This window comes from Anarrhichthys ocellatus, unplaced genomic scaffold (genome assembly GCF_004355925.1).
Source record: "Anarrhichthys ocellatus isolate YVR2014 unplaced genomic scaffold, GSC_Weel_1.0 scaffold1, whole genome shotgun sequence".
Classification (NCBI taxonomy): Eukaryota; Metazoa; Chordata; class Actinopteri; order Perciformes; family Anarhichadidae; genus Anarrhichthys; species Anarrhichthys ocellatus.
In genome coordinates this window covers 1,933,175-1,958,530 of record NW_022280031.1, presented here as the reverse complement: position 1 = coordinate 1,958,530, position 25,356 = coordinate 1,933,175, and the positions used below count along the sequence as shown (strand labels likewise).

The window sequence follows — 25,356 nt, the reverse complement described above, 5'->3', positions numbered from 1 at the left end:
ATATATATATATATATATATATATATATATATATATACATATATATACTATATAAGGCCCCCAAAAGCAGAGAAATGTTTTGACTCACAACTAAAACCATTCAATTCATTCATCAAAATATCCAGCATCATGTAAGAATTGAAATTAAATGCAGGACTTTTACTGTGCAGTGTTATTTGTTTTACCATTAGTAAACTGTTATCTCCGGTAGCTGCCTGTTGGTGAATATTTCAACCACGAGTTGGTTCAGTCTGCTTTATGTCCACCCATTTCCCCAACTTTTAACTTCTGTTTACTGTGTAAAAGTTGTCCAATATTTGTGAGTGATTTGTGCTGCGGGGGCCTTGGTCCTGCGGTCTCGTGAGTCACCATAAGTTGTTTTACCTGACGTTTGTCAGTGGAAAGAATGCTATTTTCTGTATACCACATGACAAAAGTAATAGGTGCCATTTTTCACCCAGCTAGGATAGAGAGATTGATGAAGGTTGATGGGGAAGGAAAGGTGTTCAACGAAAGAGGATGGGGGGGAAATGAGATGCATTAAGATGAAAGAGGAGCGAGAAAAAGTCAATACATGCTCCCCCTCCCTCATCAGTCTCCTCCATTGTTCCCCTGAACGGATTGCAGGCCGAATGTTTAAACGAAGAGGCAGAGTGCAATATCCAAATCTGTTTCCCACTGGCGTTATAGTTAAGAGGAATATTGTATACACATATATATATACTGTATATTCTTTTGTTTTTTTACTTTTCTTTTAAACTACTTTCCCAATCAATTCTTTGTAGCTGGGTGGATTTATTTAAAGTTGCACTAATCGATATTTTCATATTAATGGATCAAATGACTGTTTAATGTAAAAGGTGTAGCCCATAGTGATGAACTGACCCAGCATTATCACCCGACTCTTCAGCTCCCCTCAGGTTTATGAAGCATTTTAGTGCCTTCCAGCTCATTGTTTTGCTTTCCTGTAATTACACTCTCACCGCTCTCATACATCGCTTTCAGCGAAAAAGCTCTAAAGACCACCTTTTCAGCAGACACAGTTTTTCTGCAGCATATACCTGTTTTTAAGGAGCCAAATATTTTTTTCTCAGGAGTTGGGTGAGACCAAAACTGAGATAAAAGGAAGGTGAGTATTGGCCTTGTGTTCATCAGGTGTCCGGACACAAAATCCCAAATTAATAACAATGTTGGGTCTGCTTGATGTCTAAATAAGCAAGTGTTTCCGCTGCCACCAAGTGGCCAAAAAGATAGTAATTGCAGGTTTAAGACACATGGTACCAGTTGTTTTTTATCTCTTTTCACCAGTGGTGGGCCGTCAGGGCCAGCTAAGCCTTCTCTGCTGGCCTAAACAGAATCACAAAGTTATAGCTATTTTATAATTTTTCACAAATGCACTACATGTATTATAATTTTTGTTCCTATTGTACAGCTCCTGTCTTCCTCTGTTGCTCTGCTTCCAGCACAGCTTGTTTTAAGAAGAGCTTGTATCCAATCTGATTCAGCCGGTGTCCTGGTCGCCGCGTTTTTTTTTTTTTTACATCTGCAGTAACTGTTCATTTGTCTATCGTGTCGTTTTTATGAATAATATGAATGGCTCGCGCTCTAGCGCCGCAGTGTTGCTGGATTTATTTGTCATGCTTGACATTTTATGTGACTAGTTCTTGTCATTGTGTTAATTACATTGATTCTGACTTGTCCGTTAATGACGAAGCATCCCGTCATCGCGGGTTTATTTCGTTTTTTTGTTATTGTTCCGGGTTCAAAAGGTGACACATCCTGTTGTCTGTTACGTGAGCGCAGTCCACCGAAAACATTATATTTCCCACAATTTAAGCTTCTGCATTTTCCAAATGCACCAGTATTATTCAAACGTATTGTTCGGTTCGTAAGCCTCGTACCAAACGGTTTAATACGAATACGTGTATTATTACACCAATAGAAACAAATAACCGTAGCTCAGTAGGACAGCACAGAAGGCCCAGGTATAAAATGCACGGCCCGCCACTGCTTTTCACACTCACACACACTGAACTTCTATACATTTCGAACAAGATTTTCTTTCTTTCCTTAGAGAGTTGTGAGTAGTTGCGAGTCCCCTCACTGACACGACGTTGAAATGTCCAGGGAATACAGCAGTGTTATCCAAACTCAGCCGGCCCCACTGTACAAATAGGTGGTGGCCCCAACATGTGATCCCACCAGGACAGCTTCCGAATAATAGATGGCTGTGTTACTGATATCTCTCCTTGGGATTGAGCCTCATGATCATACAGATATTTACTGTGACTGTGTTTATTGTGAATTGTAACCTCTATTTCCAGATATTGGACACAGAACCAGGATGCCACTATTAGATTCTAGGCCCGATAACAAGGTGAGACAGGGCCCCCTACCCTGATCTATGTCATTTACTCTGAATAAACTAAATACTATGAGTAGCTTCCTGATCTTTTTTGTCTCAGTTCTTTATTTAAAACTATTTTGTGTTTGTATAGTTACTGTGACTAGAAATTCCTTTGTGATTGGGAATTGATATTTTCACCAACCTCATGAAAAAGGTAAATGTTCCTAATATTCTGTTAATTCAATACAGTGTCATCTTCTTACATGGACCCCAAAGGGGTATATCTCCCCGTGTCCTTTCACTACAGGGACATGATTTATCTGGAATAATGATGCACTCTAAGGTCTTTTTTAATTTCACCTATAATAATAGGTGTTCATGCCCCAAAGCTGCAATTAATTTCACTGTAGACTAACAAAGTTTAGTTGTGAAGAACTTGCACAAAGCAGAATATTCATAAAAACAGGACAATAGAGGTTTGTGGGGTTCAGATTTGAGTATACATTGATCGGTTCTGTAAGAAAAACCCTGCAGTCTGCATAATCTGGAGTACATACTACTCAATAAACTTTACACTTTGTGTATGTCGTCAAAAATGCAACTGAACATATTTCCCAAATGCAAAACATGTCCTTTTAGAATGAACATAGTTTAATCTTGCTTTTCATGTTTTATTCAGGTTTAGTCTGAAGTCAATGACTTTCCACAGAGCGTGATAGCTACTTACCAATTTCAATTCCAATTTTTTCTTTTTTATTATCTGTGGCCACATACTGCATTGGATACCGAACACTTTGAATTACCGTATAGAACAACAATATGATAAATAACATGTAGAGAGAAATGTTAAAGCCTTCAGTGGGTTTGCCTCAGAAACAAAGACTGCAAGGTGCATAAACAGAGCAGAACCTTGCAGCTTTGTCAGTGGACAGAGTGAGGGGCTATTAGGTAGACCACCAGCCAAGACTAGTAATGTGATGGGTGTGGAGGGCAGAGGAGCTTGACATGGAACGAGTCATAAACCTATATTATCAGCTGATTTTAGCGCGTCACAGATACACTATCAGCTTTTATGGCAGCTCATGATTAATAAAAAGCTTGCACGGCAGAAATTCTATGCAGAAATATACATTTTAGGTAATACAGTAACAATGTCACTACAGCATTGATTATATTTATTTATTTACAACTCCAACATGTCCTGCTGAGTACATCTTGGTCACAGTTCTTTAATAACTACATTTAAGGGGGTTGTTATTAAAACAGTTTGTCTATGTTGTGTGTTTATGTTAAAATAATGAATATGAGACCTGTAACGATTAGTTGATTGATCGACCAGTCAATCAAAAGACCTTGATTGATTAGTTGTTTTAATCCATTTTCAGGAGAAAGTGCCAGATATTTCCTGGTTCCAGGCTCTTGAATGTTCTTTCTCATTCAGTAAAATGAATATAAATGAGTTTTGAATAAAACAAGCTTTAATGTGTCTGTGGTTATGGATCTGGGTTATGGGTAATATTTGTTATTTTTCACAATTTCCTGACATTTTATACAAAAAATAGGTTAATTGAGAGAATAATTTGCAGAGTAATTGATATTGAAAAATTGTTGTTTGTAGCCCTGCTACAAATAATACCGCTGATTTATTACTGAAGAGATCAAATATCAATATCCCTTTCTACCCTAAAAAAACAGTATCAGTCATGCTTTACTCATCTAATAAATCACATAATCACTGTAACACGATCACAGAAAACATCATGTGTGTAGGCCTATTTACCAGACTGGACAGAGCTGAAGTAATAACAGAGTGAGCATTGCTGCTTCAAACACGCAGAGTGATGAACTTCTTCTTGCTTTTTTTTCTTGGCCAAGAATTACAAAGCAGAAGATGAGTGGAGGGTAGGACATCTGCAGGGAATTATCCATCTGCGAGTGATCTCATTTAAATTCCTAACAGTCAGTGCACATGTAAGAAAGTCATCGTTAGACTGTGGCTATTGTTATTTGTGATTTTATTTTATTTTTTGTAGCAGAAGGCAGAGGAGAGAGTTGTTCTTAAAGCAGAAGGCAGTTCAGCTAATAGCCATGTGTGAATGTAAGCATGAAAAACAACACAATCTGTTTCCAAGTTTTTCAAGAGGCGTGGAAAATACCAGTCACCGCAACTGACAAATTATTTCTCTACACAGTAGCATGCGCGCGCACACACACACACACACACACACAGACACACACACACACACACACACACACACTTTACATCTAAACAGGCACATCCACAGAAATTACAGGAATCTGTGTTACCACGGTCTGGCAGGGCACTTGTTTTTATTATTAAGTGGCACAGTAGCACATTTCAAACCCTCCACTATAAGCTGCAGCTCCCTTCCATCCTCACCACTGAGGTTTGGATGATGGTCACGACTTTGTGTGCCCAAACCCAGTCCCACGAGTTCTGCAATTGCTTTGATGCATTTTTCAAAAGGGCTGTGACTTGAATGCCAAAAACACATAGCTTCCAATTCCTCCAGACAGCCTACCATCCTCACCATTTCTCCTTTGTCGCATTTTCTTTGACGTACCAGAATGTTTGTAACAATAATATAAGTTCTGTAGTGAGCCCCATACTGTACCCCATACTGTACCTCAGCACTGCCAGCTGACAGGATTGTGGCAGTGCTGAAGTTGTGTTTTGGTTATTTTTAATGAAACTCTTTGTCCCCCTCCCCTCTCTCTCTCTTTGACTTTCTCTCTACAATGTTTTGTAGGTTAGACCCGATTTCCTCAGCAAAAATACAACAGGAATACCTGGAATACTGTGTTTCCTCACAGTATCCAACTTGTATTCCCATTTTTATTTTATTTTAGAGATCTACATGTAAGTGGTCAGTGACACAATAAGCAAACAATACAGTATGCATTTTATTTTCATATGTTTCTGGCAAGTGCATTTCAGTTCAGTGTATTCACTGCTGAGTGACTCTGTGCAATACAAATATCTTTTGAAGTAGTTTTAATGCAATGTGTCCGCTAAGTTATCAATATGTGATGTACATATTAGACTATTGTGGTACACAGCAAATCGTAGTTCCAGCTTCTATTTTTACAATATCATTAAAAAACAATAGAGTGTTGCAAGATGTATCGCGATATATCGCAATATATCGTCTATAGGGAGACGTGTATCGCGACACGTATCATATTGTACGGTGCTTGCCAATACACAGCCCTAGTCACACAGATACTGGTATTGAAAAAATACAGCTTTTCATATAATAGTCTGTTGTCGTTTGATATTCTAAATGCATAAGGAGTTCATATTTATCTGACTGCTTGTATTAATTGATTAATCGCTGATGCAATACATTGAGATGCATCAAGAATCGTAGTGGATTTAAACTGATGACGGGTGAATCGTAATGAATCGTGAGGCCTGCAATGAGGATACACACTTCTATGGGATTTACTGTCCTTTTATATTCATCTCCCACCTTTGCTTTGTGGCTGGATGGATTTATTCTTTGCTTCACTAATTAATATCTTAACAGTAAAAATGAATCGTATGACTATGTGTTATGTGAAAGGGGGTCACTTGTAGTGACAAACCCACTGAGAACTATCGCCCAAGTACAGAGCTTTTCTTTTTTCTATTTTCTTTGAGGATTTTTCAGCTAATTATTCTGGTTTTCTGGCCCACAACCTCTGCTCTCACAGCTACTCTCAACAAAAAAACATGAATTAACTCACTGTACGCTACCGGCACAAAATTGGCCTGGTTCCAGACCAGTGAGTTAATTGCTGCCCACATATCTGATTGTTACATTTCAAGTAGTTCTGGTATGAGCTCAGTGACAGCTGCTTCAAAAAACAACATATTTCTTATTTTGTGAATGCACACACAGGGAGTTGCAGACCAATATGAGCTTCAGTGCAAGTCCATCAAGATGAACTCTTCCCCAGCATCATGCTTTACCTACCAAACATGTTTGTCTATTCTGCCTTTGATTCAGCATTACAAAGGTCTGGACACAGGTCTTAATGGCAGGATAGCCTAAAACGCCTGGAGAAGGAGAGTTGCGCAACATGTTTTTAAGTTTGAGAGAAAAACGCGTGATTAGAAGTGGAGATGTCACTTTCCTGGTCCCAAGACAGGAAATTGCAGGTTACATATACAGGTTGTTGTAAGCCAACTTGCAGAAATCACTCAACATTTTTCTGATCAACATGAAAAATATTAGGCTAGCACCAAACAGACGAGACAGGACAAGTTGGAACATGAAACGAACATGAAACGAGGTGGTGGACTTAAACAAAAACAGAGCTAAAAATGACGGTGAATATTGGACTTGGAAATTGGAAATATGATTTCAAATTAATTCTAATGTTGCTCTGTGACTGCTGGTTGTGTAAAGCATGAAAACTTTGCAAAGGGATAATATGTCAATGTTGTGTGTTCAGCTTCTTCCATAGTGTATGTATACTACAATGTTTAACTTGCAATAAAGTATTATAATGAAGTGTGTAGCAAGGTTAATACACACTTTCTAAGAGACGATATTTTCACCTTTTAGTTTGCTTGCAAATTCAGCAGCAGCATGTGTTTAACGCCTGCTTTAGGTGTATTGAGGCAAGGCAAAAAAAACATGTGTAAAAGGCTGATAAGTATGATATAAGGTTCCAACAAATAACGCAGTGTTTCTGTAATGTGCACGTGAACACCACAAATGATTATCCCTCCACGGTTGCAGCATGAAGCATGTTAAACATGTCTGGTATTTTCAGTGGGGGCAATGCTCCTCCAGCATTGTGGATTGACGTGAATGTCATCAATTCTGCCAAATAGCCTAATATCATAATATTAGAGGCAACGTCATGTCTGAATATGAGAGGAACAATAGGTTTTCCTCCCTCTGTCTGCGGGTCTTGATGAAAACCTCATTTTATTGCCACAATCATAATGGAATTATCTCCAGGTGTGATGAGGGCATTTAATGAAATCATTACAAAGGATTACTTGCTCTTTTTCATGGGCTTATTAAAGGGGCCTTTCTGATGTGAGGCTGAGGCTTTTTCTTCTTCTCTTTCTTCCCTCTCCACTCTGAGTGATTGCGTGTTTGTCAGTCTGGCAGTCGGACCATTTGTGGCTGGCATAAAAGCCTGCAGGGAGCCACCAGATCTGATTGGGAATCTTAGGGAAAAGAAGATGAAGAAAAAAAAGAAAAAGAAGAAATACATCGGCTGCTGCAGTTTCGTATTGATGTGTTTGAACATCGGGCTCTCATTTTCATGCCCTCAAAGCACACATAAAAATGGTTTTTCAATAAACGCTACACTTTGATGCATAGTTTATCTGTTCGGGGTATAATAATGGAGTTTCTCATTCTTTCTCTCTCCTCCTCCCCCCTTTTCCTTCTCCTTTTCTATCCATCCCACAACTCTCCATTTCTCTGATCCCCCTCTTCCTTTCTTACGCTGCGTTGTATCTGACGACCTCTTCCAGCCACCTTTATTAACCATCATGTGACTTCACCTCTCCCAAGCATTGAACTGTATTTAACCTGTCCCTGTAAATCGTATTCCCACATTGCCAGGGGGTAGACATACACTGTAGATGTTAAGCTTAATGAGCAGCACAGGCAAATCACAGCAGTATTGCCGTCCATGATTCTCTTTGATTGAGTCCTGAATTGTAAAATCAATGTCTCCTTGGCCCCTGTTCACTTGTAGTTAATATTTCTCGGTACGACAAAGCAACTTTGTTTCTTCCCTCATCAACCAGCGGTGGCCTGAGGATCTCCCATACATCAACGTCTGACGGCAAATATGCTGAATAGATTATTTGTCTTTATTGTTGTTATTGGCATTGTTGTTAAATTTGTTTTTTTCCGAAAGGAAAAGTGGCATACAAGAGTATTTTTTTAATGGTTATGTCATCTCACTTTAACTAAACCTGCTCATTGATGTCCAGTGGTGGAAATGAACCAACTACATCTACAGTACTCAAGGTACTTGCACTTGTACTTGTACTTCACTTAAGTTTTCAAATGTCATGTTATGTAAAACTTTGAATGCATGCAGTACTTTAACTTGTACTTTCTGTACTATAGTGTATAGTGTGGTATTACTACTTTTAATGAAAAAGAGAAAAAAAAGAGTGGTTCTTCCACCACTGGTAAAGTCAACAGGCCTTTTGACGTAAGACAGAAAAACTGAAATATATCAAAATACTCACCTGCCCATTTTGAACAGTCCCAACAAAATAAAAAAAAACGTATAGCTCATATACCCATAAAACGTGCTGTTTAAAAACATGACGTCATCCAGTAGGTAGCTGAGTGGAAGAGTCTTACTCACTTCGGCTGACACCGGTGGTGAACGATGGTTACTTTCACAGCTGTTGTCAAGCTGTGATGAATAGCTCCCCTAACTACTCAGGAATAATGCTTAAAACAGAAAATGAATCTAAGCCGTGAATAAATGTATTAAAAATTTGTGTTGTGCCTGGTCAGCACTGATTCCAGTTAACTCAAGGAAGGAGGGAAAGGCAAGGAGAACAAAAAAAAAAGAAAAGGAGAGCGGGCGAGTGCTATAGTGGCACAAAATCAAGCACTCAGCAGCTCCACAATACCCCATTAGTCTTCATTTTCAGCAGGACATGCAACAGGGCGCTTACGTCTTGAGGAACAAACTAAAATGTATTGGGCTGGCCAGTTTGGGCTAATTGAAAGAAATTGTCTGTCTGTTTGCTTTCCATTAGGTTTGTAGAGGGTGGTGGGTTGGGGCGGGGTGATGATCTGGGGCCTGAGCTGGTTGCCCTTCGCTCAACACTACGGCCTGGTTTCCTGTTAATGGTTTGATCCATGAGCGCTCTCCACTGAGAAGACAGTCTGGGCTGTGGGAATCATTTAAGGGGGAATCATTTAAGGAGGATTTATGAGATGCGTTCATTATGAAGTGAGTACAGACAAACAGTCTTCAATCGATAACGGCAGCTCATTTGTGGTTTACGGCGCCGTATTGCACTTGCTGTAGTTTTGGTTCACTCCTCCCCCAGAGTGAAAACATACTGATTATGACTGATCATCTCAGTCCTGTGATTCTGAAATATTTTGATGCCACGCGAGAAACTTTTATACTTATAGCTGGTTTTACAGCAAGTAGGTTATCGGTATAGTGCCTCAAATTGTTATAGTGTCCAAGCAATCAATTGGAGGCAACTGACCCTTCGCTATGTCCGGTTCTCGAATGTAGACTAGCCGCTCATGGCGTAGTTTCATCTCTAATCGAGGTCCGACCACTGCTCCATAGACTCTCATGCAATCTTTTCAGATGTTCTTAATTTCCTTCTGGCTTTGAATTTAGATGTATTCATGGTTAAACATTGTCTTACAGTGATACTTGTTACCCAGAGAGGTTGGACAGACATATACATTTCTTAAAACGTTATTTTTCTACGTAAAAACCTGTGAAGCTAACATCAGCAGAGTATGTAACTACATCATTAACTAGTGTTAGCACGTCTATGCTACGCTAGTCTGACATCCTGGATATATCCTTCGAACGTGTATTGTTGACCCTTCTGTCCGTCTGCTTCTCTCTGTAATCGTGGTTTCATTTGAGTGCAGTTAGTGACAGTGTGGGCTCCATGGCAGCTCTGACAGTTTGACGGAGAAGCAGCAGGGGGCGGGGCCTAGTGAAGGGTCAATTGTGAACTTTTTTTGTCTTGAAATCTGAAGGTCACACATTTAGTTTCCATCTCTATCAAAAAGTCATCTTAAGCTGACCTGATGCAGCAGACAGTTCAAATGACCTTTGCCCTCATCTCTATGAGCAGACGTCTGTTGTCCCTCCAGCAAAGAGGAAGATGGTGTGATAACATTATAGTGAAAGAGTGGAGAAAGAAGTTATGTAGAAGATAAACAAACATTTTAATAACTTATAACAACTTAATATTTCCATACTTTTCGTTTCTTTTTTATGATAACATTTTATTCACCAACTTCCTTTCTGAGATCTTCAGCCGTAGCGATGCAGTATTGCAGTAGAGTGCTCTTCTATTCGATTTCGGAGAGCCTCTTTCTTACTCTAACCTAACGTACGTTGTGTTACTGACACAGATTTATATTGCAACACACATATGAATGAAACAAAAATGGACACCCTTGTTTTGTCATGCAGAATAAGTGGACTAGATAATTTGTTTAAAAACTCAAAGTCTCATGTTGTCTGCCCTTTTGGAACTGTAAAGAAGTATCAGGTTATAAAAATAGGTTAAATGCATCTTCATTATTAACAAGAGATTTGAGTGGAATGGTTGGAAAAAATTCATTTGTTGGCTTGTCATCCCCATTGCTAAATATCAATGTTCTGCACTAAGTACAGTGCATGAAAGAAGAAGACATAATAACCAGAAGGCGACACACTGCAAAACATCTATTGAAGCTCTACCTGGACGAAAATCAAATACAGTATATAATAACATTTGTATGTGATTCTAGGACATCGCAATTACACTTTACCAATTCTGGATGAAAGCGTAACCAAATGTAAAAGAGCCGGTTGTATTTAGTTTTGTTTTCAGTCAGGCATCTAATGCTGACTATATTTTATGTTCATTGTGCGTAGATAATCAATAGAACATCTTTTGATGAAACAAATCCCTTCAGCCAAATCAATATTTGTACGGCCAGTACATCAGTGTACTTTAAACGTCATTGTGGATCCACTGAAGACAAAATGGAGGCCACAGCTCGACTTGAAAGGGGAACATTAATTTAGCTGAGAAAAGACGGAGGCTTTCGCAGTACACGGCATCTAGTATTCTGAAGTGTTGCATTAACAAAGCGCAAACAGAATGACCCGGCTGCCTGTTAGACATGTGACAGGCATTCCGCTAAGTTAAAGTACCAGACAGTCAAAAACATAATCCACATCTGCCAAAAACATTTTGACACAATTTCTGCCTTCTGCTTCCTCTCCCTCCTCTTCTCTGTCACAGGCTCGATAAACTCTCTGCCTCTCCGTCTCCAACCTTGCCTCAGTCTTCGCTCGTTTATAATTGCTCACATTTAACAGCTGAGCTTCTGAATCCTGAGGAGCAATGAGACTGAGGAGGAGGCGGAGAGCTCAGAAAAAAAATAAATAAATGCACGCATCTCTGGTAGAAATTGACTGGCACCAGTGTTTAAAATAATAAGATGCAGCTGTTGATAGTAGCGACTGTCTCCAGGTTTATACTTCCCCGTGGCCCCTGTGGCAGCAGAGGAGCCATGATGAAGGCAGACAGCTGACAGGTGCTCCAGGATGATGCTGCCATCAGGTGCATCTGCTAAACTTAACTCGGAGACAGGAGAGGAGGGCTATGGAGAGGGAGGGAAAGAGAGCGCAAGAAAAAGATGCTCGAGCGAGACAGTGAGTAGGGGAAAAGGTAGAGAAGTGGCCAAAAAATAGGAGGAAAGGAGGGTTAAAGCGGGAGAATAAGTGTGTGTGTGTGTTCGTGTATAATATGTGTATGATTGCGTGCACCTTGAAACTTTATGCCAGCCCATCATGTAAATAAATTCACAGGATGTTTTTGAACCTGCGAGGTTGACGGAATAGGTGCCTCTCCGTCTAGACGCTGACACTCTGGAGGGCTAACAAGTTTACCAAGCGGGTCAGGAGATGGGGAGATGCAGGGGAAAGGTAATAAGGGGAGATAATGAGCAGGTACAGAACATGATGGAGAGGAAATAGTAAGAAATAATAAGAATGAAGAAATTAAATATATTTTTAAAAGGTGCAAGGGGGGGAAAGGCAGCTTGTCAGGGAGTGAGTGTGTGGCTATAAAGTCTGTGTGAGACACAGGGTATGTGTTGTTACCATATGTTCCTATATCACTGCACGAGTCAGCATTTTTGCAACTGCTATATTCACACATGCCTTCCAAACGCAGCCTGGGTCTGAACATACAGCCTTAATGGATTCAATGTGTGCTGCTCTGATAGTGGCGACACTGACGGTGTTTCTGACTTTAATAAAAAGGTGTAGCGGGCTCAAGTCAGGAGCTGAGGCTGGAACTTGAACCCCCTTGAACCCTCCTCGTGCTGGGGGAGGGGCCCTTCATAAAACTCAAGGCCAACCAGATGAAGTGTTCACTTGTATCACGACTCAGTTCTGGGCCAAGCAAAAGGTGACGGCGAGTGTGACCAAGTAGCTGATATTCCCTCTCTTCTTTTTCTCGGGTGTCAAGCTCTCTCTCTACGCACACACACACACACACACACACACACTCTCTAATACGCAAATGCACAGCAGTGTGGAAGGCGCCTGACAGAGCCCAGTGCATCGCAGGTAGCCCGACAGTGTGGCTGGGAGCGCTGTCACCAATTTGTTCCTAGCCATGGGGGACATGCAGGGGATGGAGAGGCGATGGCAGCTCCCTTTCCTCATCATGGCTAATGAGGCCCAGGCTTCTCCTTCCACCTCTGTGTGTGTGTGTGTGTGTAGGATTGGTTTGTATCACTTCGTGTCACAGTGCTGCCAAAAATCCTATTTCTGAAAAACCGGGGTTGATATCTGGCACAGACTTCCATGCACTCTCTTAGTTCTGCTTATACAAGTCTCCTTGCTGAATTATTTACCGACCCAAGAAACACACACACACACACACACACACACACACACACACACACACACACACACACACAGACACACACACACACACAGAGAGAGAGAGAGAGAGAAGGCGAGCAAGGAGATCAGGTCTTGTTCATAGCAGCTACCATTCAATACAGATCTTCAGGGACACCACACCAGTTGAGGTGTGCTTGCTGTGCCGGCTGACCCTTCAAACCATCAACCAGAGAGAGGGAGGACAGGAAGGCAGAGAGAGGAGAGCAATTGCATCATGCCCGCTGTGATAAAATACAGCCAGAAATAATGAATTCTTATGGAGGACTAAAACTGGTCAGTGTAGGACAGAACCCCTTAGGAAACATGGTACACCATCATGGCAGAGTTTTAAGCCTTTAATAATGTAGTTTTTTCAGACTAGTGTTTCAAGTTGAAGGATCATCGGGTCGTCTGTGACAAGAAATTCTGTAAATTATTTTATGTTTTGAGTAATCTCCCAATATTTGTACAACGACTTTATCGTTGCTTTGTAGACAAAGATCCGTCACACTGAACACCAAAGAAGTTTGGGAAGCATTTAGCATCGTGTTTGTAGGACGCATGAGCGATGCTCCTTCTGGTGATATAATGCTGATATCCATCTTGAAGACATTAAGAGTACAAAGACATTCAATCTTATGAGAGATGAGAACTGTGTGTTGCAGTTCTGTCAGGGTAATGGTAGGAAGAACGGCACGGCTGTATTTGTAGTTCAGGAGCTCCCCGGTGTGGTAGAAAAGGAGAACTGCAACCAAAGGTGGCACCTTAGTGATGGTGACATTTCATACCAAAAACACGGCACATGAAAGAGAGCGCTTCTGTTTTTAATCGTTAAATACAGTCCATTCAATCAGAAAAAAGCCCTCACAAACCAACATTCTTCATCCAAAGCTTGAGGTGAACTACAATCAGCTTCACTCGGAGATGAATGTAGTCAACATTGGGCAGTGGCATTTGCTAAATTAAAGAACAAGAGGAGAAGATAGAGAGGCACAGCAAAGGGATATAAGAAGACAATAGTTGCTAGGAGAGCTGTTAAGCGGAAAACCAGCAGGGAAGCAAACCAACAGCAGGAAATCAAAACAGCGTAGGAGAGTCTGAGCCAAGTAAAGATAGAAGAGCGAGGTAGGAGACAGAGAGAGAGAACCTGAATTATTCTGCTGATTCACCTAACACCAGAACACGGCCCAGTCAGCTACCGGGGAACAGTGGAGGAGAGATCAGCTTCTTCCACATTGAACCTTCACAGCATTAAGGGACAAACCCGCCCACCGAGAAGAGCTTAAAATCCCTGATCACACCTCTGATTGTAAATAAATATTTGAGCTTTTTCAGCTTTCGTTTGTTTTTTTGGAATGCACACGCATTAAAACATGACCCCAAGTACACTTTGTTTCACAAAGATGCGTTATACTTCAGACTTCGTAATCCTACAGTAACGCAACTGAACACATTGACTCTACTGGAACTACAAATGTTTCACCTGAACCCACAATGACTGATGAAAGGCGAGTTGTTTCGAGATGAAGGCAAATGAGTAAGGATACACACAGGCGTTTTTTTAATTATGGCTATTAACAGTGAGGATGTGTGTGGCTCGATGAGGCAGCAGAGGAGTAGAGGCGGTTCATTAAGGTGCAGGTGTGGGTGGTTTAAAGTGACCAGTCTTTCTGAAGTAGCGCACGATGAGAGGCACGGACACCAGAGTCATGCTGATGCGAACCGGAGCGAAGAGCTTGTGGATGGCGTAGGCCAGGACGAACGTGCTGGTTCCCGCTGCCATTTTAGACCGAACGACCACCTCGCTGAAGCCCACTTTGCACAGCACAGCCGCCATATCGATCCCACTGGGGAGACGGATGACACAGAAATGGGTTAGAAGTACATAGAATTCACACGTTAGACGATCACTCACACTTCTTCTTACAGTTTTCTTTGTATTAAATGATTGATCCTCTACACGCACAGACATTTCAGGCTATGCCCTCCTCAGCACGCGTGGGGGTGACTGTGGCTAAGTGGATAGCAGGGCCATCCTTCAATCAGAGGATCGGTGGTTCGATCTCCGGTTCCGGCTCCGCTAAATCGCATGTCGATGTGTCCTTGAGCAAGACACTTAAACCCAAAAATTGCTCCAGTACGTGCCTACGGTGTAGAAATGTGATAGAATCTGGATTGCAAGTCGCTTTGGATAAAAGCGTCTGCTAAATGACTGTAATGTAATGTGTATACCAAGGTTATGTTGACCTCAGCCCCTCCCCTTAAATATTACAATTCTTCAGCAAATCATTCAAAATAATCATGAAAAAACTGAAAAACAAACATGGAAAATGTAATAACCTCAGTATTAAAAAAGGAAGACATAATTAAGCTAATAAACATTAAATTAATTTAAATGAAAAAAACTAAAAACACAACATTGAGAATATAAATAATAAAATAATAAAAAAAACTACATTTGGACTTTCAGCAACATCAGCCATACAAGCTCTCATGAAACTCATCAACAGTAAGGTAACTCTGTATGGGCTATTATCTGGATTACAACAGTCCATAAACCCAAACTAACCATCTCAAAGAAAACATTTAAATTTACAGATGCTTCAGAGCCCCAAAAATATGCCCTAAAAGCCTCACGCGGCAATAACAACTTCTCTTTATCGCCAAGCTTTTGCTCCCATCTGTCAAGAGATGTTTTATAAAGCAGACGAGTAGAGTCCCATCCTCCCTTTCGCTTCTGGCTCGGTAGTTAGGAGTGCAAGTCACCTTTATTTCCACCAGAGGGAGCTGTGCTCCCAAAAGAACGTTGTAGAATGTATTTTGTGGCCTTTTGAACCATTTAAGCTGATGACATTAGCATAAGAAACACTACAAAATCAAAGAGGGTTTAACAAGCTACATGTATCACTGCCTCTGTGAGACAGTTCTGTAGAGTCGTGGCATTTTCATCTGACCTATTTGGGAAAATAAATATGCAGATAGTGCTAACACAAGGCATAGAGCTGCTTCAATCCCCCCCCACACACACACACACACACACACACACACACACACACACACACACACACACACACACACACACACGTTCAAGAGTCATTATCAGCTAGTGTGCATCAGGGATGTCTAAGCTGTCAGATGATCTCGGCTGGCTCAGACTGACAGATAATCTTACTAAAAAGGTTGTTCTGTGCTGCTTTGGCTTTGCACTGTCTGCCACCACCAACAGAAGACTACAAAGAACATAAGATAGCTGAAAGAAGTGTCTAAGATTTTAAAATGCTGCTTGCTGTTGTAAATAGTAAATGCAAAAGTAGTAGTACTTTAGACTCAGACTGAGTGGAGCTCTAGAGCCTGCACTTTGCTTTCTCTCAGATTACAGGCTTTGCATTCCTCGGTATAAAAGCAGCCCATTGGGACAGGAAGTTCCTGTTGACATCTTTTGTAGAAAAAGTTGCACTCGGATTCTCTCACACTGCTAGATGAGGTTATAATAAGTGATGTATAACATACGTGTTTGATGCATTCCAAATGTAGTCTTGCATTTAATTTTCTTCTAGTTTCCTTTCCCTTCAGCCTGCTTGATTGGCTTTTACTTCAGTCAGTGATGTCCTACATTTACCAAAATACTTTTATTTATTTAAAAAGATGTTGCCTTCAGCTGCAGGCTGTATTAAGAAGGACTATTATGGTTTGACAGCAATAAATGAATGTCCCCTTCTCCTCCTGCTGAGAATCAGTACATCTAGAAATATGCTCCTACTCTTTGATTTTTAGGGGAATAATCCAAAATGTGTTGTTTTTTTTTGTCAAACCGTAGCCACACTTGATAAATGGTGACTTTATAGCAAATAATCTCTCTTAAGACATTCAACGAGAGTCAGAAAAATGTGTTCTGTTACAAAACAAGAAAATAGTAGCAGATAAGGTCATGGTATATGCGACACGCTTTATAACAGCGTTCAGGCGCAGAGTTGATTGACTTTGTACTCATTTATAGTTAATTTCACCAGCCCCTCATCTTTATCTTGAGGAAAGGGGAATATAGGATAATATTCTATCCAGCTGCTAAGAGGACGCACTATATGTGGCCACTGGTGTCCCACGTGTAGAAGAAGCTATAATGTGATGTTTTGTCACCTGGATATAAGGAGGTAGAACATTCCCAGGGACATAAGGGAGATCACGATGTGAAAGGAAACTCCCACCGCTCCATATTCCTTGAAGACTTTCTTTAGCTGCTGGGTCTTGTTCGGTTTCCCTCCCTCTGGCTCCGGCTCCCCCGAGGCCTTCGCTGTAGATAAGGAGGTAGAAGAGGCCTCCTTTAAATTCTTCTCGCCCTGGACAAAAAAAAATAAAAAATAAAAAATACAGAGAGCAGCATTGGAGGCAGTGATCAGGACAAAATGAAATGGGAGGAACAGAACGTGTGTGTAATAAGACAGAGAAGAACAGAGGGGAGATACAAACGACCACGAGGAAGTGGATTCACATTGTGGGCATAGTTTCCACTTGGCATACAAAATGGTGACACTTTTCCTGTTAGTATTCCAAGAACTCCCTCAAACTACAAAACTGACAAGCTCCAAGATGGAGGCTTCACTTCTGGTTCAACTAATGTCACACTTCTTGACCATTCTTGGGGATTGAAACACAGAAAAGCTCAAACAACCAAAGAACCGACCAGTTATCCTCTAATATCCAGTTGACATGAATTGACGATGTTTGTATGAGTGGTGACACAGAAAAATGACATCAATTTGTTACTCTAGTCTCGACAGAAGAGTAAATGAATAAAAAATGAATAGCATCCAGAGGTGCAATAAATATGTAAAGGTCAGGGTTGCAGCTGTTCTCCTTTGCAGGGTAGTACTGACCCGTTGAGCGACTCCGAACGCTAAAAACAATGTACCATTCCACAATTGATCAAAACAGATACCCAAAGCTACATTTGTATCTTTAAACGAGTCAAGAATTTCCTTTTTTTTTTTTTATTTTTAGTTAAAATACAGAAATGCATGCATCATCAAAATACAGAAGAAAACCATTGTGCTCCATCTAGTTCAGAGTCGAGGTCACATCGTACAAGTAGGTCAAACAAAGCCTGGAGTCAGCTGACTAAACGTGTGTGCTTTAGGTAATCCACATGATCACTTACCCTTTCACACACTCACGCGGACCAAGTCAGTCACTCTCTTCCAAACACACAAACAAAGAGCCTTTCATACGTGCAAACAAACACACACACACACACACACGTGTGTGTGTGACCTCCAGACGCACCACTCTCCAAGTCCCAGACACAACCGTCTGACGTGTAGCAGGGAGCAGGCGGGTCACTCCAGTGCGTGCTGGCAGTAGAACGGATAAGCGAAGTAGAACACGCTCGACAACAATAAGACAACAGACTGCAGCGGAGCTTTGGTGGCTAGACGTGTGGAGGAGACGAGACTCACGGAGCAGCTCGGGATGCAGGAAATGAATAAAATTTAAAAAAGTGGACGCTGCCAGTATGTTGACACGGTGATCCTGCTTAACGCAGCAGAAACCTGTTCAGGGGGTATGCACTTTACAATTTAAGGGAAATTATAAAAGGAAAATTTAATTGGAGTACTGAACTTACCCAATTATAATTTTGATACGACACTGATTTCCCAGGAAGTCTTTTCAGTCAGTGTCCTGACATCGTGCGGGGTAAATACTGTGTGAAACTGCAATCTTAATTATAGGAGGCTCTACCTGTTTTGGCAGCGTATTGATATAAAACCTCTTCAAACCATGTCTGGAGCACCACAAACCAAAAACAGTCATTTTAAAAGTGTTACTTGAACAATAGGGCTTCTATTAGGAATTGTAGATTAGGTTTAGGGACGCCTCAGACCTACGGGACATTAGTGTAATATGTGTGATAATGAAGATAGTAAAGAATTATGGATCATGAAAGCACAATGCAGCAGGAGTTAAAAATGATACTGAATCACAGAGATGAAGCATTCTTGAACATTTCAACCCACAGAGAGCCCCGTGTTTAAATAAAAGTATGACTTCAATCAGGAAATATTTGACCAAAGTATAAGTAAACAAGAGTCTACATTCAGAGCCAACGCTCTGTACCAGACAGTTTGTACCCAGTGCTGTGCAAGCGCACTCATTGGCCTGATCATGCTGCTGTGGATGTGAAATTACAACAACATATCTTTTATGGGGCCCTTGCAGATTAATTAGAGGTTTCGATTATGATTAAGGATACTGGGGGGGAAAATTATTTCAGATTTAATCTCTACTGTTTTTTCTTTTGGATGCCGTTAAACCGAAATGGAAACAGTAAAAAGGGCATCGTGTCCATTAGCTCCGTCTGATGCCAAGTTGTTCTAATATATTTTCTGCCGAGAGGAAACCCAAATCCTTCCCTGAGAAAACAGGAAGTAGCTCGGGCCTGTATGGAAGGAATAGTATTGGACTAAATATTGACATTGTGCTTTCCAAAGCAAACTGCAGTGACCTCTTTACCAGGAAATGTATTATGATAGCAGACGCCATGAAGGCGAGGTTAACTTGAACAGTGATGAGGACAGAATGTAGGCTGATGGGAAATGTGTGTATGAACATACACAGAGAAATTATAACTACGCCGATACTATGCATCAAAATAGTAACTTGATGTCTTACAAAAATGGAAAAAATAAACTGGATACATACAAAAGCATGCAACTCACATATAAAACAAATAAGAGCTTTGAGCATGTAATTCTATCTAAAGTGACTAAAGGGGTGAATGACTGTACTGAAATGAGCCAAGTCACAATTATGAGTCACACACTTCCATGGATTTGAAGTTTGGTAACTTCATTTGTAACTTCTACAGAAATTTCTGCGTCCATTCACTGACGTGTGCGACATTTAACCTAACATACAGAAACGTTCATTTACATCCTTCTACCCTTGTTTTGCTGCTCGGACATTATGCTTGCTTCAGACTGTCTTCCTTTGTTGGCCTGAGTCAGACAACTAATCACTAGGGCAGAAACAATGAAGACGAAGAAGGGAACGGGAGAAAAACAAGCTGATCTTTTCTCTTTGCGGCAATCTGTCTTGCTGAATTTTTTGTCCCGAGCCCCCTGGATGAAGCCATAGTCTTGGTGACGTGTTCACTGGCCGGCCAACAATGGACAATAGAAAGAAGAGAGTGGGCGAGGGAGCAGGCCTTTGCCTTTCAGAGGCAAGTCAGGCCGAGCTAAAAGTAAAGGCAGGCAGCAGTATGGGAGGGTCATGTGAGCGAGCGGCCAAAGGGAGTTGTGCCAGGGAGGCTGTATAGGAGGGGAACAGTGGCACTGCTGTGTCTGATAACAGCTTTTCAGAGACATGAAAACACATGCGAAGTCACAGTGGCACACACACACACACACACACAGCACACACACAGCACACACACAGCACACACACACACACACACACACACACACACACACACACACACACACACACACACACACACACACACACACACAGAGAGCAGGAGAGAAGTGGTAAAGGGGTGAATCCCTCAAGCAGAGGCTTAAAAACGACTGCTAAGTGTGTGGTCTCGATAAGATGATAAAGTCAAACTGAACACAACAGTCAGCAGAACCGTCTCATTAAAGGGGAACTGATGATTTTACACATCAAAGTCTGTTCACACGTCTAAAAAAAAAAAAAGAAGCTCAAGAGGGAGCTGCATGAAGTACACTAAATTGCCTCAAGTGAGGTCACTTGAGTCAGTGTTTGTTGTGTCTAAAGACTACAAGTTTGAAAAAGGAATAATAAATAATAAGTGAGCTTATCTGAAGTCTGTAGCCCGCTCCTCATCTGTGCTCGAGGTTAGTGGCTTATGGCTACGTTAGCAGCTACTTGTATAACAAGCCTGAATCTCCGACAAAACTGTCAGCGGTTGAGTTGCATTGTGGGTAATATAGGCGCCAAGGTTTTCACAGGGAAGAAGAATGTGTGGATCTCTGGTGCGTGGATTTAGATCCCGATCCATCATGAGTCTGATTACGTTACAGAGTGCAATGCTACATTAGTGGAGTGCTCCTATGTTGATTTAGCTGGTGGCTGGCAAAGAGTGAGGATTGCATCAATAGTTACATGACGAGTGCATATCAAGCAGAAGAACTAGATGCTTTAGATTACAGCTAGGCTTATGGACCGTCTCTTCAAAACTTGAACTTTTTTTGAAATAATTATTTCAAATCATGAATTGTCCCAAACTAGATATTTATTTCTTTGGCCACATCACCTTAAGCATGTGCCAAATTTCTTGTTACTTGTCGGCCAACGTCATGATCAATATGGTGTCTGCAATATTATACGTCGGTCTAGAACTAAATTAAATTGTCACTATTTGAAAGCAAAAGCCAGGATAGCTGCAACGTTGGCCAGTCCACCACTTGGTCCAGAGAGAATTTGATTGACTATTCAATGCACTACTGTGACATTTGGTACAGATATTTTTCATGCCCAAATCCAAATGACTTGGTAATTCCCCGACTTTCCCTCCAGCACCATCACAAGGTTAACAAGTGTAATGTTTTTCCAACACTTCTCTTGAAAGCTAATTGCCAATCGGCCTCAACTGTACGCTGTGCTTAAAGCAGCTGTTAGCATGCTAACGGTGATGGTGAACAGTAGACCTGCTGCACATCAGCATGTTAGCATTGTCACAGTGTGCATGTTAGCATGCTGGTGTTAGCGTGATGAAGGACAGAGCTGTAGTCTTGTGTAATTATCTAACATAATGCTTATGTAATTCAGAGTAAGCCTCAGACTCATAGCCTGCATTACTCTGAAGAGAATACAGTATATAGCGTTTGTTGTGCCCTCCAAGAACTGCTCATTGCAGGTCAAGATCACCCACTAGAAGAGCACACGCTGACTTCATTTACATTTTATTCAAACTAAACGGGTTTGAACACAGTGACTCATTCTTACCATGAGTCAGGTTTCTGTGAGCGAGTTGAACGGTGTGTCAGCATGTGCTCTCATCTCTGTAAACAACACCGCTGCTACTTCAGATTCAAGTTGTTCAGGCGGATCAATTATGCATGAACTACTGTGTGAATCTCCCTGCAAATGCTGCTGTGAGTGTCATGCAGTGTTTAACAAGCCTGCCTGCTTACAGGATGGCAGTCAAAGAGGAGGCCCACGCAGGCGGGCGCGCGGGCATTCTTTTGCATAATTCATGTTTTTGAGTTGAATCCGGGCTCCACTGGGACACACGTGGGGGTTCCCCTCACCAGTAAACCACAGTGTGTGTACATAGGCTGGGACCTGTGCGCTCGTATTAACTTGCCACTGGGGTTAGACAAACACTCGAGCTGAATGGTTTCAATTACCCCTTTGTCGTTAGCCGTCTGCTCCTCTCCGGCGTCGCTCTTCTTCGTGGATAAGGCTCGGGTCTGCATTGTCCCAGCGGAGCAGAGTCGACCGAACCCCCCCCAGTCACCTGTAAACGAACCATTACCCACCAGTCCTCCGCTGCGGCGCCTCTTTGGGTGCACGAGCGGCTGCGTGATAACATCTATGTAACCGCCTTCACTTTGCACGCGTGTCGAGAGATTCACGTGTTTAGTAGCCACCCGGTCCAAGTGTCCCCAGTCAGAAGCACACGGCGAGTCCCGGTCCTGTTGTTGTTTCCCCGGTCGCGCAAGAGGTGCATCGACACCCCCGACGGACACGCAGAAACACCGGTACCGCTGAAACGTGTAACCCTTGCGTAATGTCAAAGTGCCGTCCCTCAGTCTGTCCGCTCTGACTTGCACTAGAAACGAGCGCGTTGACTTAAAAGCGTGATCCAGAGCCGCTGTAGACAGCCTCCCCGTGCGGCACAACAACATTGTCGACGACCGCCTCCGAAACGAGGAAGTGAAAAACAAATAAAGCGCGTAAACCGTTCAGGGCAACTAATTATGTGTGGAAGTAGCTGTAAACATGCTGTCCTGTGCCCTCTCGCCTCCCTCCGGTCCTCCGATTATCACCGACAGCCAATGAGAGCTGACGCGCAATCGCAGATAGAACAGCTTCACGCGAAGGGAGGGGGATATTTAAAGGTGTAACCGTGTTAACGCTTACAGTCGAGTTATGTCATGAAACGGCTCTGGAGCGTAGTGAGCATAATGCATGTTGTTTTTAAAGGCAGGCAGCTCTGCTTCAAGCACTCGTTTGAAGTTTAAACTACTCTGCTGGCTGTTGACTTAGTTCAAATGTGTACATTTCAGTACAGATTTGATCTATTGGTCATTTTCCCACATTCTGTCCTTGTGGTTATACCCCATGCCAGGCCTTTAACGTGATTACAACTGTCCTCTCTGTCAGAGCAAATTATGAGATGAAGTGATCCAAACAAAACAATCAAAGCAATTCCTTTATTCATTAACTTATTCTAACCAGGGAGGCTTTCTTTAGAGACATCAACAAACAAAAGGAAGCAATTACGAATGACAAAAATCAAGACGTACACAGTCCATAAAGAAAGAGGAAATGTACATGAATGAGCATGCTGAAGGAAAACAAAGACATCAGCTAAATGAAACAACACAATTGCACACTATTCTTCCGATACTGACAATACAGAATATCCCGCTTGTCATTGTTGGCCCGTATCTGTGTTTTTGGGTGTTACTGTATGTTATGGGGAGATAAGGCTGGTCAACCAGCAGAAAGACAAGATAGTAACGGCATTTTAAACTGTTTCATAGGCGTGCACATCTCACGTGAAAAGTAGAATTTATCAAACGTTTTCTTCCCTTCACTTTTTGTCTTTTCTCCTCTTCTGGTGGAGAAAGTATTGAGATACTTAGTAAGAAATAGTACTACCACACTATAAAAAAAAAAATCTAATCATGAGAAAATGTCCCATATTCATAATTTATCTTAAGTAAAAATACATAAAACAGTAGTTTATCTATAGAAAGATATCATTAATTGTAAAATGATCATCTGTTTTGTATGTAAACTCTTAATCCTCAAAGTAACTAACTGTCAAATAAATGTAGTGGAATAAAAAAGTTAAAAAGTACAATATTTCCATCTTAAATGTACTGGAGAAGAAGTATCAAGAAACTATTCAAGTAAATTGTACAGTACTTGAGTATATGTGACATAGTTACTTTCACTTTATGTTACTCATGTCAATTTGCATGCCTTTGCGAAACCATACAGAAGTCTTAACAAAAGCCAAACCTAAAAAAGGAAGTGGTGGGGAAGAGTATCATACTGAATTTAATATTTCAGTTTTTCATGTCTGAGAGTGCTGAATCGTGTCTGTGGTAAATCTTTTCATGCAAAATGTGCACCTTTTTCTCAAACAGACATTACAGATAGAAACAAACAGAGACAAAAGTGCAGGGAAAGCAGTGAGAGTGAGTAGGAGGTGAGATAAAGAGGGTGAGATGTTCTGCAGGAAGCCACGAAAAACAGCCCACAGTCAGTGCAGCAACGGAGCCGCTGACCTTTCAGCAAAGCAACAAGATCAACACATGGGCTCATTTAAAACAGCTATTCATTTAGAATCTTCATATCTGTGGTTTTGGTCAAATATCCTTTTATTAGTTAAAGAATGAAACACCAATTTGCCTATAGGGGACATCATTGTGTGTAAATGTTAAAAAATGATAATATCTGAGTATAAGTACTGTTAATGTGAACTTGTACTGCCTCATACAGACAGAATGAAGAGGAAGTTCAACCCAAGTTCCTAATCTGTGATAACAGCTGAAGAAGAAAGGTGACTAAATTAGGTTGAAAAGGGTGATTTTTGCATAACCTTGTTTCAACAGCAATTCAGTCGATAAATATGTTGTTGTATTATGATTTTTTTATGACTTTTACATGACACATTTTGATATTAAATTATTTATAGCATATTATACTATTTTATATACTATGATATGTTATAACATTTTTATGACATGTTTTACTATGACTTTATTTATAATTTTTACATTTTTTATGACATACTATACTTTGACATTTTCTTTGGGATACTGTTGATACTATGACTTGCGTGTGTCATTTTTCATAATATAGTATGGTATGCCATCAAAATGTTTTTAAAAAAAGTCAAAAAGTATGACATTTTTAGAAATTCTATAAGATGACTTTTTTCCATACTATAATATGACATTATATGGCATACTATAAACATACTTTTTATTGTATACTATACCATGACATGTTTAATGACACTGACATGAAACTGATTTTACAATGATTTTTGCAGAGCCTACTACAAGGGTCTGAACAGAAGGTTGTAATAGGGGAACTTTTGTGGAGCATCTTTGTGGTTTGATGTATAAATTCAAATGAACATTGTGTCATTG

At 41.0% G+C, this 25,356-nt stretch overlaps 1 protein-coding gene across 1 annotated transcript; it reads right to left on the bottom strand.

Annotated features, from left to right (window-relative positions):
* Positions 1-13,811: 13,811 nt before the first annotated feature.
* Positions 13,812-23,023, bottom strand: fam210b (family with sequence similarity 210 member B). Its single transcript, XM_031851297.1, has 3 exons — positions 22,372-23,023; positions 17,141-17,340; positions 13,812-14,850 (listed from the first exon to the last, which is right to left on the bottom strand). The coding sequence occupies exons 1-3, from the start codon at positions 22,870-22,872 to the stop codon at positions 14,634-14,636; spliced, it is 918 nt and encodes a 305-aa protein (XP_031707157.1). The 5' UTR covers positions 22,873-23,023; the 3' UTR covers positions 13,812-14,633.
* Between the last annotated feature and the right edge of the window lie 2,333 nt (positions 23,024-25,356).

Coding starts and splice junctions, on each gene's coding strand:
- fam210b (XM_031851297.1), bottom strand. CDS start 22,872: ATGTTGTTGTGCCGCACGGGGAGGCTGTCTACAGCGGCTCTGGATCAC. Junction 17,341..22,371: donor AGACGGCTAACGACAAAGGG/GTAATTGAAACC, acceptor TTTTTTGTCCAG/GGCGAGAAGAATTTAAAGGA. Junction 14,851..17,140: donor TTCTACCTCCTTATATCCAG/GTGACAAAACAT, acceptor CCGTCTCCCCAG/TGGGATCGATATGGCGGCTG.